At 38.7% G+C, this 13,491-nt stretch overlaps 1 protein-coding gene across 1 annotated transcript; it reads right to left on the reverse strand.

Moving 5' to 3' along the window:
* Positions 1-2,514: 2,514 nt before the first annotated feature.
* tsg101a (tumor susceptibility 101a) lies at positions 2,515-13,194 on the reverse strand. The gene is made up of 10 exons (XM_028585583.1): positions 12,760-13,194; positions 11,871-11,958; positions 11,675-11,740; positions 10,760-10,923; positions 10,188-10,314; positions 8,574-8,631; positions 8,200-8,294; positions 4,117-4,319; positions 3,751-3,990; positions 2,515-2,934 (listed from the first exon to the last, which is right to left on the reverse strand). The coding sequence occupies exons 1-10, from the start codon at positions 12,799-12,801 to the stop codon at positions 2,845-2,847; spliced, it is 1,173 nt and encodes a 390-aa protein (XP_028441384.1). The 5' UTR covers positions 12,802-13,194; the 3' UTR covers positions 2,515-2,844.
* Positions 13,195-13,491: the final 297 nt, after the last annotated feature.

A 13,491-nucleotide genomic window follows, 5' to 3' on the forward strand; every position in this document is an offset into this window, starting at 1 on the left:
AAAAGAGCCAGATCTGCCATTGCTGATACGTGATCAACTGATGACTTCTCCTTCTCCTGTTAAACTGATTATATGCTGCACTGCAAGGCCACGCTGACTCAGAAACTTGCGTACACGAGTTCAGACCAGACGTGACATTTGATCGCAGCCTACGCTCACGTCCAAATTGATAAATGCCGAGCTTTGCGTAGGAATCGGTGTACGCCTGTTTTAGGTCGTACGCACGTTTCATAAATGAGGGCCATTGTTTGTTGTTTGTATTTATTCTTTGTATTCTGTGATTGTTGCCAGTTGTTTTTTTTCCACTTGGTAATCTCTGTTTATTTTCTATTTGGAGTATAATGGAGACATTCCATTCCCTGTAAGGAGGGCTTCCTATCCACCTACAGTCCTAGTAACCTTGCTGCATATATCAACAGGACAATATCCTGTGTTACCAAAGTATCTTATCATTTGAGAAAAGCAATGCTACATGTAACTGGTTGGCATTGAAGCCATTATAAACACTCCTAACCACAAGTGCACTGACAGGAAAAACTTATATAAAAGTCAAGTGGTAAAGAACTGGCAAGTAGCAACACAGGTTTGATCTGAGAGAATGAAAAGGGTTTGGCAACAGGGTGACTTGGTGTAATTTAACTCCGCAAAGAGATAACAGAGAACCAATGGGAAATAAGTCGGCTACAAGCATGACCTAGGGTCAGGTTATGAATCATAACAGAAGGTAATAATCTGGAATGTTTGTTTGCGCACCCTAAATACCCTCAAAGAGTTTTGTATTTATTCTACTCCAACTGACTCTGGAGAAAAAGGACATCAAGAGGAAAAGCTATAGTATTATTTATAACTGCTAATACTGTTACGATCTATTTATGTATTAAATGTTACGACTTTAGATCTCGTATATATTAGTCACCTGACTCACTGAAGAACTGTACCTGTCGTGGCAGCTGGATATGGATTTTTATTTGCCGTAACATCGATTAAATCTGCCAGGATGATACAAGTGTGTCCTTTTGTGTTTCTTCCTGCGTTTGTCAGTTTGTATGTTTACAGGGCAGCTGACTCAGCCACTCAGTGCACAGCTATTGGTCAACACACGAGGCAGATTAGAGGTTTTTTTTACACAGGAGAAAATCAAAATGCGGTCCAAGCTTCTATATGACATTGTGGACATACTACTACACCTGCTGAGAAATTAGTACATACAACAGTATTTTAAGAAGGCTTACTATGCTCAGTAAGATCAGTATGATCAGGAAGAACTAACCAGTGGATTCTAAAACACTGTTAATTACAACTAGTTCACAAATGTTTTTAAGTACCTCCTGTGGTCTGGGTTAGTCCAACAGGTGTGCGCGACAGAGAAAACACTATTCAATGCCACTTTGCTGTGATTAATAACCCATCACACAATAACTGAAAGTATAAAGTCAATGAAATGATCACAAAGAGATGAACCATTAAATCAGATGTCTTTTATTTGTATTGATTTACATAAATCTACAGATACAAAAGAACAGGTGGTCTATGGTTGAATTGGAAACAAGAAAAAAAAAAATAACAGCAGATATTCTATCATACAATTCAAAGTGCATTTAGTAAAAGGCTAATTTAAATGAGACCTGTTTGCAAACTTCACATAAGTTAACTTTTTGATTAGTACAATAGGTTTTTTATTTTTTTGTACCTCTAACCCCCACGGATTTATTCACAACTTTTTCCTCATGTTTACTGAAAACCTACACCTCTCAGCAGGACTGAGAATAAGTGGACAGCACAAGGAAAACCGAAAAGTAAAAAGAAAATAACAAATTTCCTTTGTAATACCTTAGAAATAAAGTACGTCAAGACCGTCATCCACCTTAAACAGAAACAACCACTGTACATGATTGACAGATTAATGCAGTAAGGCATGAGCACCTGAAAAAAAACTTCACCCACAACCCTTGTCAAGAGAAACAGGGAAACGGGAAACAAATAGAATAGTTAGGTCAAGTGACAGGGGAGCTCAAAACTTCAGCCCATTAAAAGACTCAAACAAGACAATGAAGAAACCCAGATCATGTCCATCATCACCTCTAACTGTATGAAAGGTGATCCCCTTTGACTCCACCCCCCGTCCTTCCAGAAATGTTGGCCTGGGTATTTATATCAGAGCCAAACCTTTTCATTATGAGGGGATTGGACATATGGGGCTCTCTACAAAGCCCCTCTTGACTAGCCCCTAACAATTTGTGCTTACTAGCCAAATGACTTTGTCTGGCAAATGGGTTGCGGCCAGAACCTGTGGGCTACCCTGCACAGCACACATACTGTATACAGGTCGACACGTTCATTCACGGTACGCCAGTCCGGCTACACCGCAAACACTGAACAGGCTCCCAGGTCACTTTTACCAATATGGCATGTGTGTTAAGCAGGTTTTTGTGTCAACCGCAGTACCTGGTTCACAATGTAGTTGAAATGGTTTTTATTTAATATATTGGTGCACAGAAGTAATGGTGTCATGTCTTGCAAATGGGTTATGGCTGTTAATGCATAATGATCTCAAAAGATTTTTTTTTTTTTGGTCAGATCAAAACACAAATGATGTCCTACGAGAACCGTGGCCACGTAGGTCAATCCAGTTTTTCGTAAATGTTGCATTTTTAAATTGTTCTCGGTTGTTGCCGTTCAGATTTCGGTCTCACAAGAACAGACTGTATAGAGATTTAAAATAAAAACAAAAACGAGGACAGCTACAAGAGGACATTAAAACGATTATAAAACAGAGGAGGAAGAAGAGAGAGTGAGAGAGCATGAAGATATGAAGATAAAGCTTCCCTGATAGTCCGTGGTGGGTCAGTAGAGGTCACTAAGGCCAGCAGTCTTGCGGGCTTTCTGCATGAGGGCACGAAGCTGGAACTGCTTCCTGGACAGCAGGCGTACATGCTGTAACAAAAAAACAGTACCAGTCATAGTTAAACAGAGGACTCAAGTGTGTGTGGGTCGGTTTCTCTTAAGGAGTAGCTACACAGGAGGTGTTTCAGCCAAGGAGCTTCTATTTTAATCAATATACATACAACCATCTACACAGGCTGCATAATGCCTCACAGTTGTCTTGTGCTGTATGTGTGTAAAAGTGCAACCCAAAGCATATTCTTTATGCTTCAAGTCTATTTTCTTCTGTTTTAAGTACAAAATTACTGTGATTGTGTGGGTTGTTGGGACCTGAACGCTGCCAAAAAAGCGTGCAAACTACACTCAATACCGTGCCTGAACGCATCCTGTGTAGACACAGACCAAAGACTGACGCTGATGTAGAGCTGGGCAATATATCGATATTATATCGATATCGTGATATCACGACTAGATATCGTCTTAGATTTTGGATATCGTAATATGGCATAAGTGGTGTCGTTTCCTGGTTTTAAAGGCTGCATTACAGTAAAGTGATGTCATTTTCTGAACTTACCAGACTGTTACAACTGTTCTATTATTTGCCTTTACCCACTTAGTCATTATATCCACATTACTGATGATTATTTATCAAAAATCTCATTGAGTAAATATTTTTTGAAAGCACCAATAGTCAACAATACAATATCGTTGCGGTATCGATATCAAGGTATTTGGTCAAAAATATCGGGATATTTGATTTTCTCCATATCGCCCAGCCCTACGCTGCTGCTCTGCTACGAGCTTTCAGTGTGCAGGCTGAGCAGACGTCATGTTATGCGTAAGTTGTAGATGCGTTGACGTGGTCACCTTGAGAAAAACCTCCAGGTCTATGACGCCCCTGCGGAGGGCCTCTCCCAGGTAGAAGATGGTGTCCTCAATTGCATTTTCTTCGGCATACAGGTTCAGGATCTGTTTGTACAGCGGAGCTGTCGGCACGATGACGTCGTCGATGTCGTTGTTCTCGGACTGGTTCTCCATCTTCTCCAAGGCCTCACTCAGCTCCTCATCCTTTCTCTTCAGCAGCTCGATATTCCGGTCGACCTCAGACTGGTAGAAACGTAATAATTACAACCATATCATTTTTGGTATTGCAGAAAGAAAAGCAGAGGGAACAAAAAAAAATTATGTAACATAACATTATGTAACATTCAAAAAAAGTGGAGGATCTCTCACCACTTCCTGGTCCAGCCTTGAGACCATCTCCTCCAGCTTCTGATGTCCTTTCTTCAGGTCCTCCTCGGTTCGCTTCAGGGCGTCCAGCTCCGCCTGAGCTCTGTCCATCTCCTCCTTCATCCTCCAGCGAAGCTTGTCGCTCACAGCTGAGATCAGAGATGCGCGGATGGTGTCCTCGCCAATGGTGCCATCTCTGCTTGGGCCTTCAAAGGAAAAGATTTAGAGGGGACGTGAGACAGTGAACAGACATAACAGAAAATAACTTAATAAAAAATACTATATTCTACCCTGAACAAGGTACAATGTTTCAGTGTTGGACTTACTATACTGTGTGTTTTTTTTTAGAATTAACTGACCATCTTAATCAGAATATGTTATTGATCCAAATTGCTTAGTTGCAGTTGCTCACGGTCAAATTCAAGGTAACATAAGAGAAAGAAAAGAGCGAGTCAATACATTTTTATAATGTATAAAGTAACACAGCTACAACAAGAAATAAAAACGTTAAGTAAAAGTAAAGTGAGATTAGGTTAAAAAGTAAAGCGAGATTAAAACGTATTGTTTTTTTAAACAATGGATTGTACAAATTCTATTGTAATCCAGTCTGAACATAAAGTACAGTGTCAACATCAATACAGTACTAACATAAATAAGTACAGTGTGAATATAAGTAGCAGCAGTGAATAAATAACAGATATTGCACATGAAACTGATACATTATTGCACCAAGCAGCTATTGTACATAACTGTCCATAATATTAAGATGGGATGTGGAAATATGTGCTGTGAGAGCAGTTTGTAACAGTCAGAGGAAGGAGTTGTATAGTTTGGTGGCCACAGGCAGGAACGTCCTCCTGTGGCATTCTGTGGTGCATCGTGGGTGCCTGAGTCTGTCGCTGAAGGTGCTCCTAAGACTAACCAGCAGGATGGAATGTATTTTGGACAGCATCACCCTCTCTGACACTGTCTTTTAAGAGTCCAGCTCCACCCCAACAACAACATCACTGGCCTTGCGGATCAGTTTGTTGAGTAAGAAGATTGGTAAGATGAAGCCAGTTTAGAAGGAACATACATTCATATACCTGTTTTTTTTTTTATCCAGATAGCTGTAATTCTGTGTTCTCACTAGGGCTGTAACGGTTTGTGTATTCGTATGTTGCGGAGGGGCACGGTTCGGTGCATGCAGAATACACAGCAGATTGATGCATGTAAAGCTGAACCAAATTTCACAAGTGCAAGTTCCGCCCAGAAACTTTTAAGCTGTACACTGTCAGCAACGGAAGGGGATCGCAGCGCGAGTCAGTCACACTATAGCGAGCACAAGTGAAACGCCAAAGTCCGCTATAGTGTGTCGCCGTTGCTCCACCGCTATTTTTATTTTTTAATGCCATTTTTCATAGCATTAGATATGATTTTCAGAGATTCAAATCCTATTGTGACCGGCTGCCTTTTGGGAAAGTGTTTGTACAGTGTAATACCGAAGTGTTTAAAAATGTTTTTAATTGTTTATAATGAATATAGTTTACCAAAAAGTGCAAGTGGGCAAAATGCTACCATTTATAACAGCTGTACTAAACTTGCATTGAACTGTGACTTCTGTGTAGCGTTACCCCCCTTGTTCTCACATTAGAAATAAAGCACCACAGCAGTGCTCGGTTTCCATGTCCAACAGGAAAACGGAAGTAGAATGACATCAGATGCTCATTCATTTAGGTGATAGCTTGACTAATATCCAAAATGACAAGTGTCAGAGTGCCCCTGCACAGTAGGTTGTTGTGAAAACCCAAGTAGGATGCTAATGGTACATGGAATTATTGAAGACCCTTATATATTATATTATACTACCTTTGTAAACTTTATGGCTGTGGTCTGTGGGGATTGTGTAACAGTGACAGGTTTTAAAATAGTTAAATAAAGGTTCACAAAGGGAGTGCTCACAAAGGAAGTATAATTGTATGCTTCAGGTTTTTCTAATATTTTGTTCCCACGTGTATGTACACAAGATGAGAATGACCAAAATGATAAAATATCAGACATTTCACTCAATAAAACACAAGCACAAACTGAAGCCTCAAAAGCTGACAAATACCAGGTTATGTAGGTGTACATGCACTGATGGATGACTTTAGTCAAGACCACCTTATGTGCAGTCTGGAGTCAGCACTCCAAATGTCAGAGTTGATTCAGCTCTGAGATCTGAGTAGTCTACGGGCAAACTCATGTCTCTTTCCTTTACTAAATATAGGAGACAGCTAAAGCTCCTCCTGCATGCTGATCCTTGACCAGCATTTCAGTGCTGTGCCGCTAACTGATGCTGTGGCAGCAGATGGGGCCTCTGACCACAGGTCTGTCTTTGTGCGGAGTTAATGTTCCAATCCTAAGTATAGCACTGAGTCTGAGGTGTAGGGTGTGATGGCTTGAGGGGGGCTGTGCCTTTCCCTTCAGATCCATCCTACCCTTTGGCCTTTAATGCTCCCCACTCTAGTTACACGAACGACCTTTCACTGGCGGCTCAGCGCGCCACTGAAGTCGCAGAGGGCAAGAGAGTTTGAGTCAAAAAGGTCAAGTGTCTTCATTCAGAGTTAACTAGTCATGGAAAGGAGGACACATATTGTTTTTTCAGAGGTGAGTTAAGTATTGAATCCTTGTATTGTAATATTAAAGGGTAATTACCGTTATTTTCACTGATGAGAATAACAATCTTTGACATTGGTCCAGTATTAAGAAAGATCGCTGCAGTCTGCAGCAGCGAAACAAGCTACAATATAAGTTAATAGGGCTATTGTCCAACTTGTATTGACCTTCACAAAAGTGCTTATTTTGCCACTGACAGGCTCCGATTAATATTCTAAGTGTCTGACAACATTATGGAAAGGATTTCTAAGGAGGTCAACCTTCCTGTAAAGAGTAAGATCCTTTTTTTTTAAACATAAAAACATGGGCGAAATTGTGTTCGCTAAACCCACCAGACTCCATGTAAATAAACAGTAATTTTAGCATCGTAAAATAAACTTCATTCAAAGTCGACAGAAACAAAATAAAACTATGAAAAGCCGTTTTGGGTCGTCTTTCCACTTTTCCAACCATCACAACTCTAGTTTTGGTTGAAAAAAACAGTTTACCGATTTACATGTGAAAATATGTTGGCTCTATACACGCTTAAAGTATTGCTTTCTTAAATGGAGTTTGGTAAGTTTAGCGCTAGGGACTTCAGAGCAGTTTCTGGTTCAACAGAAAGGTTTCAAATAGAGCTGCAAAGATTAATCGATTATTTGTCAACTCTTAAATTAATCGGCAACTATTTTGATAATCGGTTAGTCGGTTTGAGTAATTTTTTAAGACAAAAGTAAAAATTATTTTATCCCAGCTTCTTAAATGTGAATATTTTCTAGTTTCTTCTCTCCTCTGTGACAGTAAACTGAATATCTTTGAGTTGTGGACAAAACAAGACATTTGAGGATGTCATCTTGGGCTTTTGGGAAACACTGATCCACATTTTTCCCCATTTTCTGACATTTTATAGACCAAACAACTAATCAAATAATCGAGAAAATAATCAACAGATTAATCGACTATGAAAATAATCGTTAGTTGCAGCCCTAGTCTAAAAGAGGTTTTAAAGGTCTATATCTGAAGGGATCCTTTCCATAATGTTGTCAGACACTTAGAATATTAATCGGAGCCTGTCAATGGCAAAACGAGCACTTTTGTGAAGTTAAATACAAGCTGGACAATAGCCCTATTAACTTACACTGTAGCTTGTTTCGCCGCTGCTGACTGTAGCGATCTTGCTTAATACTGGACCAATGTCAAAGATTGTTGTTCCCATCAGTCACTTAGACACAAAAACATAGGAAAATAGGGTCCAGGTTGAAAAAACAGTAGTTACCCTTTAAGACAAAAGAGAAACGTAAATGGAAAAGTGGAGACAATAGCAGTTTCTGACTGGTCATACTCATCTGTATCTTGCTGTACTTTGCTGCAGTTTGTAAAACCATTTCAAACCTGTGCTAATTTTAAACTTTAAAATGTACCCATGAGAAAGAGAAATAAAGCTCCTGAGAGACTAAATGTGATACATACCCACTGTGGAAACTGGAGTCTGGTTGGGGTAGTGTGCAGGTCCAGCAGTGGCTGGGTAAGAGTTGCCCCCTGGGTATTGGTATGCTGGGTAGCCACTGCAAATAAATAAATGGTGAAAAAATAGCTAATTCTTTGTATTTTCCATTTTTTTTTTTTTAATTCAGAAATTGATCTTTAACGTTTAGCTATTAATGTAACTAAACCACGTGTACAGTGTTTCACTAAAAAAAAAAAAAAAAAAAAAAGGCTTTCTTTGTGATATACTGCTGAACACACCACAAAGATAAACATGCCGGGACAAGTTTGTTGGGAGATACAGCATATGCGAGTTAGCTGGGGGGAGAGGTTTGAGAACTGCTTGACAAACATCTTACCCTGGGTTAGGATTTGGGCCGTAGGGTGAGACCACAGGCATGCCAGGCATATAGGAAGCTGAGGTAGAGAGAGATAGTGAAACAATCAGATCCAAGGACATACAGGTGAAAATATTCTTTATCTCTTTCATTCTCACAAGGACACATTCACTCTCATTTTTCCAAGGTGTGCTGTAGTGGTATCTGAGCTCCATCTAGTGCTTGATAAATGCATCGCTTAAACCATGATGTGATAATAGGGCAAGTGCAACAATATACATCAGAAATAATATAAACCTTGCACTATGACGATATATTGAAGAGGATTACTGACATTCTGATGTGAAACTAGCTAAACCACTGCCGCAGTATGAAAATGTTCCCTGACATAATCCCACACATCATTGATTTTACAATGAGAAACTACTATGGGTACGTAATTAATTAAATTAAAAAAACATTCACACAGACAGCGTTTGCTGCGATATGATATTAATGGAGAGGCGAAAGCGGTTGCGGTGCTGTTGATGTTACACTTCCTCTGACACAAGCAGGCACAACAGTGGTTTCTATGCCCTGGTGACTGACTGACAAGCTGAGGTTGTAAGGCAAGGCAACTTATTTCTACAGCACCTTTCAGCAACAAGGCAATTCAATTACATTCCTTTGCACTTAAGTTAGCTCTCCATTAGTTTAATGTTGACAACAGGGCAGTCACCAAGTTTATAGTTTAAGGTTTGTGTCATTGTGCAGTTTGCACTAAAAAAGTCTTTCTTGTTTACATTTCTTTGTATTTTAGTTAGTTCAATATTAGGCTGTACACAATGTCATTTGTTTATTTATAATATATTCATGTTGTGGCAAAAAGATTTTCCTTTTTTTTGTTAATTTTGGCCAAGTTCAGATTGATACCAATCCTGAGTATCTGACTGGTGCACTCCTATCCAAAAGCACAACCAGTGTTATTAATGTTACTCTGAGTGAGCAGTGTTACCAGAATTCTTTTTTAATTTTGATAACTGTTTTGATTCACAATTAATGTGGAAAATAAAAGTTTTGTGTTTAATGGATTTTTGTTGATGTTGAAATGGATTTTAAAACATATGGTATTGAAATTGGCACCGGATCGAAAGATTTTGAACGATGCCCAGCCCTAGTCAACAGTGAATGTATGGCAACAGCATTGCAAAACACAACTTTAAAGAACAATCAGAAGAAAATTTGTATTTATTCTATTTATTGGGATATACTAAACACACTCTGCACTTTCCTAGCTACACCTACCTTAATCTAAAGCAGTTTAAGCAATTCATCCTACCTTCCTGAAACTTATGTTTCAACTTTATGGATATTTTGGAAGCTGTACTTTTTAGTAATTATGAATTTTATTGTTTTTTTTACTCAGAGGTGGTTCTAATATTTAGACTAACATCAATGCTATAAATGGGGTGGCCCAAAATAATAAAAACACCTTTCAGTGTATAGAGAGGTGTGTACTTTGTAAATACTTCTATTAGCAGCATATCACTTTGTATAAAAACTCTCTCTGTGGATCATCTTGTAAATCTGACACTATTAGACAATGCCATGGCCACTTAGATTACCCTGCTTACAACAAAAAATGATGTCACTCACAGTTAGGAGGTCCAGCTGCTTGGAACGCTTGGTAGGGGGCTTGTGTGGTGGGGCGAGAAAACACAGGAGGCTCCTCTCCAAAAACCACAATCATCACCTGAATCAGACCATACAGGTCGGACTGAGGCTGTAAGACAGTCAGTGAAGGGCATTTTTTATTAAACAAGACCACCATTGCAGAATGCTATTTCAAATTATCAACAGGCAAGCCACTGTTGAAATATCTGACTACAGCCACAGACTACAGGTACCATTGTGGCGCGCATGATTGCGCCATTTTGTGCTGACTGACTGGTAGTCATAAACATCAAACTATTCCAGGGAGCTACAGTTTTAACTTACTGGTATACTGTAAGTAGTGTTGTATGCTGGAGGCTCCCTCTATAGATTTCAAAAATTGTCACTGCTGCAGTGAAACCTTAAATCCTCAATACCAGCATTACCCAAAGCGTTTGTATTGCTTATTTATCATTCATTTTCAAATCAATGTTTTTACATTTTAAACATTTCACAGTCATTGCCTAAGTAAACAGTCTATAATTAAAAACATTGACTGAAGACCTCACACTTACATGCTTCCACTCATGTAGATAAGGCAGGTAGATCTTGCCGTTGGCATCGATGTGCTTGCCAGTTTTGATCATCATGGCACTGGTAGGTTTGACAAAACATATGGGAGGGTTGTAGGGATATGTGTCCAGCAACCACAGACACACTGGGATGTTGTAGATATTGCCTACAGGAAACACATACTATGTTATAATGTGAATATATGTTATGTTTTTAAGTCACTCAACATTCTCATCACCCCACCATTTACACTTGACAACCTTTCTTATTTTCAGTATTCTGTTTTCAGGATCAATGGGGACCTCTACATGAAGTAAACAATTATGATGTACTGTACAACAAACAAATTTACATTTTACAGTCTAAAATATCCTGCAACCTTGTCTTGATATTAAGCAAGACTGCAATGTAATCCAAATCCCAGACTTGAGAAACTTTGGGTTTGGCCTGAAGCTCACAATAAAATGTTCTGTGTTGTGTTCCACTTCCTGAATGTAATTTAATCCATGATACCAGAACAGTAGGACATCTGGCGGATCAAGGACATGGAGTAACACTATACAAGATACAGTTTGTTTGCAGATGCACATTCTTGTTCTGAAATTGTATGTGTTTTGGTTCAGACGGATTCTTGCCTCAATTGACACAAAGAGGAATTTGCCCATTTGCTACTTACTCTACTTGATCCTACAGATGACAAGTTTGTTTCCAAAAAGTGCAGGATAAATAGAGCACGCTAGCGTGAGCTCACAAGAGAGAAAGAGTAGGTGAGCAAATAAGCAAAACTAAACAGAAAATTACACTGAACATTCTATGCCCCACTCTTTCAGATTCTACAAATGAACAATGTGTAATAGGGTTGTTTTTTTTATTTAGAAATAAACTGTTCTTTAGAGAGCAAGGCAAACATGTATTACCTCTGTAGCTCACTGGGACAGTTCCGGTTAAGCTCATCAGGTCTCTTGTGGAGCCATCATTAAACACTGAAATAGAAAAAGATCTCATGTCAACTAGCAAAACAACTTGGATATTTACCATCATACAAACAAACAATATATACAAGACCAGACAGACGGACAGTTAAAAAAAGGAGATCAGTAGGATTTAATTTACCGTAAGCATCCATAAGCGGCTTCAAGTCCTTGTACTGGGAGATGACATTGGTTATCTCACGAACAGTCAGATCTCTGTATTTGTATTGCTGGACAACACAAGATGAAAGATGAGGGGAAAAAGGTATGTATATTGAAAGCTTAGACATAATTGCTTATACTCAGGTATACCACTCAGACAGAGCTAACACAACCAATAAACTAAGTTATTTACTTAGGAAATAATTTTGGCATAGCCCAGTTTGCAGTTGTTTACTTCCTGTCTGTTTGCAAATAAAATAATCCTTAAAGGCACAATGTCTGGTTGGAATGTAAAAACATTATAGCCTTACCATCAAACTAAAAACTCAATTGGAAAGTACACACAATGCTTATATTTAACCTGTAAATCTAATTTAAATTACGAACTGAATTATCAATAAGCCTGTACTTATATATGATAAAAAATATCTGTGATACATTATTAATACTTAATAAGTAAAGTTACAAATAATCTTTTCTTCATTAAGATAGCAACCGTCGAAAAATACTCATTAGTATGTGGGATCATTGTTGTACAAACGAAATTTTAACTGCCATATACACCACAAGGAATGATGGCTTAAAAACATGTTTATAGTTAACGTATTAGTGATGTTAGCTAGGTGGCTATGCTATATTGTAACACAAAGATGTGTACGACGAATCTCAAATCAACGTATCACAATAGTGATCCTTTATAACAAAACCAAATGTTTACGGTACAAAACTTGAAGGCAAATCGGGCCGTTTATTAAGCTTTACAATTACTGCTAATCTTAACCGAGAGTGTCATGTTTGGTATCGGTAACATTAGCTAACGTTGACGTGCTAACGTCCTACTCTTGGCCAGCAAGTGCCGCAACAATTACCTTCAGCATTTTCTTAAGGGCACCTTCGTTGACAACTGCCATGGTTTTAGAGTTTTTGTTTTCACCGTTCTTACTAATGAGTTATTAAGTGAGCGAACGGCTGGCTTTTAAGCCAGCAAGACTGACAGCTAACACAAGCTAACGCTAGCTAGCAGGACTGAATGCTAGGCTAAAGTTAGCCCAGCCTCGGGCCCGACAACAATTAAGACAATAATGCAATGTCTATATAAAACCCTCTTGTCTAACACGGGTAATGTTATTGTATCAGTTGTTAACGCGCCACGATCCAACCCATTAAGTAAGAATAGAAAAACAGTGAATTAATAGAACTCAAAAATGCCGAAAAACAAACATCCGATGGTCAACAAAAGGAATTTCCGGCATTCCACCGTACTGCTTCCGGTCCTCATGTGACGTCAGCAGTAGAGTTCCCAAGGCTTGGTCTCCGTGAGTTTCCATCACACATAATAATAATAATAATACTGTATATATGTTAGGGCAAAATCCAAAGTGTACTTAGTAATGATACATAATACATGGTTGATAATTCATTTGAAACTGTTTCCCACAATAATTACGCACACATTTGTTGAATATTTATACTATTTACAATACCAGAATGAATCTGTAATTTTTCACAAGGTTAGGCTATGCCAATTAGTCTTATTTTTGACTCGAAGTCGTGATTCATTTAGATTTTAATTTATGCGTCCACACTAAATCACTACGAAA

Source organism: Perca flavescens, chromosome 8 (genome assembly GCF_004354835.1).
Source record: "Perca flavescens isolate YP-PL-M2 chromosome 8, PFLA_1.0, whole genome shotgun sequence".
NCBI lineage: Eukaryota > Metazoa > Chordata > Actinopteri > Perciformes > Percidae > Perca > Perca flavescens.

Bases quoted from the DNA above. Each gene is read 5' to 3' on its own strand.
- tsg101a (XM_028585583.1), bottom strand. From the start codon at position 12,801: ATGGCAGTTGTCAACGAAGGTGCCCTTAAGAAAATGCTGAAG. The intron at 10,924-11,674 runs GTAATACATGTT...TGTTTCCTGTAG, and splicing joins TGTCCCAGTGAGCTACAGAG to GCAATATCTACAACATCCCA. The intron at 10,315-10,759 runs GTAAGTGTGAGG...ACTGTCTTACAG, and splicing joins ATCTACATGAGTGGAAGCAT to CCTCAGTCCGACCTGTATGG.